This window comes from Oncorhynchus clarkii, unplaced genomic scaffold (assembly GCF_045791955.1).
Source record: "Oncorhynchus clarkii lewisi isolate Uvic-CL-2024 unplaced genomic scaffold, UVic_Ocla_1.0 unplaced_contig_3036_pilon_pilon, whole genome shotgun sequence".
Taxonomy (NCBI): domain Eukaryota; kingdom Metazoa; phylum Chordata; class Actinopteri; order Salmoniformes; family Salmonidae; genus Oncorhynchus; species Oncorhynchus clarkii.
The window spans coordinates 3,712-10,000 of NW_027258470.1; the positions used below are offsets into that span (position 1 = coordinate 3,712).

Sequence of the window (6,289 nt, forward strand, 5' to 3'; positions counted from 1 at the left end):
AATCGCCAGAGTAGGCCGGAAGCGAAATGACTTCCGCTTTCCTATGGCCACTTCTTCTTCTATGATATAATGGCGGTCCGCAAACCAACGTTAAAGGTGCATGCCGCCACCTACTGTGCTGGAGTGGGTGCTCAATCCCTGTTTACAACATCTCTAAATCATCCTACCTAACTCAGTATTTCTGAGAAAAATTTTAAAAAGCCTACTAACTTGTAACAGACCCTCCCCCATCCTCAAAATACCTTCCAACCTCAATGACCCTATACTTGAATCTGTCCCTCTCTTAAACACACTTACAACAATATAACAATACATACTCCATCGTTTCATCGGCCATACACTCGAGACACAAGCCATTCACATGCTTGCCAACCAGATGTAATGACGAGTTCAATGTACAATGTCCAAAGCGCAATCGAGCAAACACCACCTCTTCCTTTGCATCTTGGTCCACAACCTTTCTTTAGAGGGCATATAAATCCCGGCCCTTGGGCTCAGAGTCCCATCTCTTCTGTCACACATCTATCAAAATGGCTCTGATCCTACATTTGGCCTCATCTCTATCCAGTGGAACATTAAAATTAGGCAGTTAACCCACCGTTCCTAGGTCGTCATTGAAAATAAGAATTTGTTCTTAACTGACTTGCCTGGTTAAATAAAGGTTTAAAAAAAAAAAAAGTGCTGGGACCCAGCAGAATCTCACTAATACACCCATTCTCTCAATTCTCCATAATAACATTAATACCATCAATAGTAGGTCACTCCTATTAGATTTACAAAATTATAAACTATTCAATACGGACAGAGAATCTGAGCATACAATAATTCTTTCTTTTTTTTTTACGCCATATATCCAGAGGCATCTCACCTGCCTCCACTTGTAAGGCACATACAGATGTTGATTGTCTGGTAAAAATCAACTGATCATGGCCTGGGGCTGTACATCCACAGCCTGTTAAGGCTGAACACGTCTCATGTATGGTCAAATCAGCATCCAAAGAAGAGTCAACAGTATCTCTTTTCTTATACACATTAACACGAGCATTTAAAATCTCACACCTGTGTTGCTAATAAAATCAAATACAATTATTGGTCACATACACATGGTTAGCAGATGTTATTGCAAGTGTAGAAAAATGCTTGTGCTTCTAGTCCTGACAGCGCAGCAATATCTAACAATTCCACAACAAATACCTAATACACACAAATCTAAGTAAGGAATATAAATCAATGGATGAACTATGCCAAAGCGGCATAGGCCAAGATGCAATAGATAGTATAGAATACAGTATATACAAATGAGATGCAAGATATGTAAACATTATTAAAGTGGCATTATTAGATTGACTAATGCTTCATTTATTAGTGGCCAATGATTTGAAGTCTGTATGTAGGCAGCAGCCTCTCTGTGCTAATTTAGGCTGTTTAACAGTCCGATGGCCTTGAGATAGAAGCTGTTTTTCAGTCTCTCGGTCCCAGCATTGATGCACCTGTACTGACCTCGCCTTCTGGATGGTAGCGGGGACAACAGGCAGTGGCTCGGGTGGTTGATGTCCTTGATGATCTTTTTGACCTTCCTGTGACATTGGGTGCTGTAGGTGTCCTGGAGGGCAGGTAGGTTGCCCCCAGTGATGCATTGTGTAGTCCGCACCACCCTCTGGAGAGCCCTGCAGTTGTGGGCGGTGCAGTTGCCATACCAGGTGGTGATACAGCCCGACAGGATGCTCTCAATTTTGCATCTGTAAAAGTTTGTGATGGTTTTAGGTGACAAGACACATTTCTTCAGACTCCTGAGGTTGAAGAGGTGCTGTTGCTCCTTCTTTACCACACTGTCTGTGTGGGTGGACCATTTCAGTTTGTCAGTGATATGTACGCTGAGGAACTTAAAACTTTTCACCTTCTCCACTGCTGTCCCGTTGATTTAGATTGGGCTTGTTGATGTGGATAGGAGGTTGCCCCCTCTGCCTTTTCCTGAAGTCCACGATCATCTCCTTTGTTTTGTTGATGTTGAGTGAGAGGTTATTTTCCTGACACCACACTCCAAGAGCCCTCACCTCCTCCCTGTAGGCTGTCTCGTCGTTGTTGGTAATCAAGCCTACTATTGTTGTGTTTTCTGCAAACCTGATGATTGAGTTGGAGGCGTGCATGACCACTCAGTCATGGGTGAACAGGGAGTACAGGAGGGGGCTGAGCACGCACCCTTGTGGGGCCCCAGTGTTGAGGATCAGCGGAGTGGAGATGTTGTTTCCTACCTTCACCACCTGGGGGCGACCCGCCAGGAAGTCCAGGACCCAATTGCACAGGGTGGGGTTGAGAACCAGGGCCTCAAGCTTAATGATGAGGGGACTATGGCATTGAATGCTCAGCTATAGTCAATGAACAGCATTCTTACATAGGTATTCCTCTTGTCCTGATGGGATAGGGCAGTGTGATGCCGATTGCATCGTCTGTTGACCTATAGGGGCGGTAAGCAAGTTGAAGTGGGTCAAGGGTGACAGGTAACGGGGAGATGATATGATCCTTGACTAGTCTCTCAAAGCACTTCATGATGACAGAAGTGAGTGCTGCGGGGCGATAGTCATTTAGTTCAGTTACCTTAGCTACGTTTGCATTCTTGGGTACAGGAACAATCTGGCCATCTTGAAGCATGTGGGGACAGCAGACTGGGATAGGGAGAGATTGAATATGTCCGTAAACACACCAGACAGCTGGTCTGCACATGCTCTGAGGACACGGCTAGGGATGCTGTCTGGGCCGGCAGCCTTGCGAGGGTTGACACTTTTTAATGTCTTACTCACGTTGGCCACGGAGAAGGAGAGCCCACAGTCCTTCCCTTAGGAACGTAGCACAGCCACCACAATGTCCAGATGATATATCAGATCTGATTGGACAATAACCAGGAACAATACATTCAAGACGTGGTCTAAGCCATGTTTCTTGAACACATATGACATCAGGTTGGATCTCTAAATCTATTACACATTTCTATTACACATCTTCTTAACTCCTGGCCAGTTAGCAAAAAGGCTTCTGGCCAGATAGCAATAAGGCTTCTGGCCAGTTAGCAAAAAGGCTTCTGGCCAGTTAGCAAAAAGGCTTCTGGCCAGTTAGCAAAAAGGCTTCTGGCCAGTTAGCAAAAAGGCTTCTGGCCAGTTAGCAAAAAGGCTTCTGGCCAGTTAGCAAAAAGGCTTCTGGCCAGTTAGCAAAAAGGCTTCTGGCCAGCTAGCAAAAAGGCTTCTGGCCAGTTAGCAAAAAGGCTTCTGGCCAGTTAGCAAAAAGGCTTCTGGCCAGTTAGCAAAAAGGCTTCTGGCCAGTTAGCAAAAAGGCTTCTGGCCAGTTAGCAAAAAGGCTTCTGGCCAGTTAGCAAAAAGGCTTCTGGCCAGTTAGCAAAAAGGCTTCTGGCCAGCTAGCAAAAAGGCTTCTGGCCAGTTAGCAAAAAGGCTTCTGGCCAGTTAGCAAAAAGGCTTCTGGCCAGTTAGCAAAAAGGCTTCTGGCCAGTTAGCAATAAGGCTTCTGGCCAGTTAGCAAAAAGGCTTCTGGCCAGTTAGCAAAAAGGCTTCTGGCCAGTTAGCAAAAAGGCTTCTGGCCAGTTAGCAAAAAGGCTTCTGGCCATTTAGCAATAAGGCTTCTGCCCAGTTAGCAATAATGCTTCTGGCCAGTTAGCAAAAAGGCTTCTGGCCAGTTAGCAAAAAGGCTTCTGGCCAGTTAGCAAAAAGGCTTCTGGCCAGTTAGCAAAAAGGCTTCTGGCCAGTTAGCAATAAGGCTTCTGGCCAGATAGCAAAAAGGCTTCTGGCCAGTTAGCAAAAAGGCTTCTGGACAGTTAGCAAAAAGGCTTCTGGCCAGTTAGCAAAAAGGCTTCTGGACAGTTAGAAAAAAGGCTTCTGGTATTCCACTGAAGGATAACAAAAAAAAAAACACAACTCTAATTATCATCATACTGAGACATTCCATCATTGGTATTACATATCAACAATCACGGAGACAGTAACATCTGTTTACTCCTAAAAACTCTGTTGCAGCTTCCACAATGACCTTCAACATGGTCGTTTTTCTTTCCACAAACGCAGCCAGGTTGATGACCTTTGACCTAGCCTTCATTAGAAAGGTTATCAAGTCCATCGGATTAACTATTTTTTTGCGTGACACATTTGTGTGTGAGAACAAGATTTCTGAACAGGTCTGGTATCAGTGTCTGGAGCCACAACATTAACAACATGCTATACCAGGACTGACCCCGTCGTCTCCATCATTCTGCCGAGCGCTTCCATCACACGCCGACAGCGTCATAGCATTTTGGTACACCAGAATTACATTCATTTCCAATGGAACGCTGCGTTGCGCCTTGCAGCATTGCGTTGCAGAGGCGGTTGGAGTGTGCGTTCTGTGTGGTTGGGGTTTAACATCTGATTTTAAGAAGAGAATTGTAACAATATATGCAGGGTTTTTTACTTTACGGCTGTGGTAACGATCCATGCTATCCGGGATCACTGGGACGTCCATACCGCACTACCACATTGAAGTCGACATTTCAAATGGTAGTGGTTAGGTTTTAGGATTTAGGTTAGTGACATCCCAAGGATCCCGGTTAGCACAAACCCTGTGGTATCTCGTGACGACTCTTCTCCTGTGGATCTGGTTTGAAAATGCATAACGTGGCGCGGCTACGTCACCTACACACAAACACATCCACCCACACTCATCATCATCGCAGCCAACCTGATAACAAATATGTTAAACCAATGACAGTTTATGGGTCAACTTTTATTCGTCACAAAAGACATAGACAACACATTGCAATAAGGATTATGGCAGATCTGTTGCTAGAGACTGGGTTAGGATTAGGGTTAGGATTAGGGTTAGGATTATGGTAGATCTGTTGCTAGAGACTGGGTTAGGATTAGGCCGAAACATTTATATTGTTTATTAGTAATAAACATTTAAGGTTAGGATTAGGCCTAAACATTTATATAGTTTATTAGTAATAAACATTTAAGGTTAGGATTTGAAATAAACATTTATACCTTTGTGTCGTGCATAAGAACAGCCCATAGCCGTGGTATATTGGCCATATACCACACCCCCTCGGGCCTTATTGCTTAATTACAGACCTGTTCAATAGCACTACTTCAAAATAACACATTTCAAAACAGCTCATTTCACATTTAGGCAAAAAGGGTTTTCTATTAACTCTGATTCCAGATCTATTGAAGACTGCCCTCACAGATCACTGTCAAATCACAAAGCTCCAGCACAGAGATCGGTGTCCTGATTGGTCAATGAATAACTCAACCGTTCAATCAATAAAATAATCATTCAATATAGCCAATGAATGAGCTGGTGGAGCAGCACAGCCACTGTGGCACTCCCAGCAGCCTGACAGGAAGCTCCTGTGGAGGGAAACAGAAGTTGAACAACACCTTAAAAATAAATTTCAGGCAGGCAGGCAGGCAGGCAGGCAGGCAGACAGACAGACAGGCAGGCAGGCAGACAGACAGACCTCTAGCAGCACGGCCATGTAAAACCTCCACCTCCACTGTGTGATTGGCTCTTCCGATACGGTTCAAAGCCATGAGGGTGTAATTCCCAGCATCCTCTCTGCTCAGGTGTGTGGGCGGGGTCAGTATCTGTCCGTCTCTCAGCCAGGTGACCGATGGGAGGGGATTGCCTCTGACATCACAAGTTAGCCCCTCCCCCGCTCGTACCTCTAGCTTGGCAGAACAGGAGAACTCAGGAGCGACTGGGGGGGGAGAAAGGATATGAAACTTCAGTGAAACAGCCATATTATAATCATCGTCATGACCTCATAATTACATCCCCCATCATTTGATCCCTGTCATCTTTACAACCATCATAACCCACAGTACTGATCTGTACAGATAGACATTACCAATCGAGTCACGAATCACCAGACGGACTCACAGTGCACAGTGGTGTTGAGGCGGTCTGATTCCATTACAGCAGGAGGTCGGGGTCCCTCTGGTCCCAGATCCAACATGGCTGAACAAAACCACTGGGCCCCGTCGTCAACACTAGTGGGGGAGAACTGCAGGGAATAACTCTCGTTCACCGGTTGCCTCATGTCATTGTTCAATTGGTGAATGTCATTGTTCAGGGGTTGTGTGTATAACACTGTCCGTTCACCATTGGTAGAGACTTTGAAGAAGGTCACTCTGAGGTGCTCAATAGGAGCGATGTTCTGGACAAAACAATGCAGAGAGTACTGATGCCCCTTAACCACGGGACCAGAGTGGTTTACATATCTGATGGAGACTCTGTCTGGAAGCTCTGT

General features: G+C 45.2%; 1 protein-coding gene across 1 annotated transcript in view; it reads right to left on the bottom strand.

The window, feature by feature from the left end:
• Window positions 1–4,740: 4,740 nt before the first annotated feature.
• Window positions 4,741–6,289, bottom strand: part of LOC139397085 (vascular cell adhesion protein 1-like) — a 4,448-nt gene continuing 2,899 nt past the window's right edge. Inside the window, exons 3-5 of the mRNA XM_071143949.1 lie at window positions 5,920–6,285; window positions 5,498–5,737; window positions 4,741–5,387 (exon numbers count right to left, since the gene is read on the bottom strand). Of these exons, the coding sequence (XP_071000050.1) occupies window positions 5,314–5,387; window positions 5,498–5,737; window positions 5,920–6,285 (680 nt within the window). The 3' untranslated portion in view covers window positions 4,741–5,313. The remainder of the gene's footprint in view (window positions 5,388–5,497; window positions 5,738–5,919; window positions 6,286–6,289) is intronic.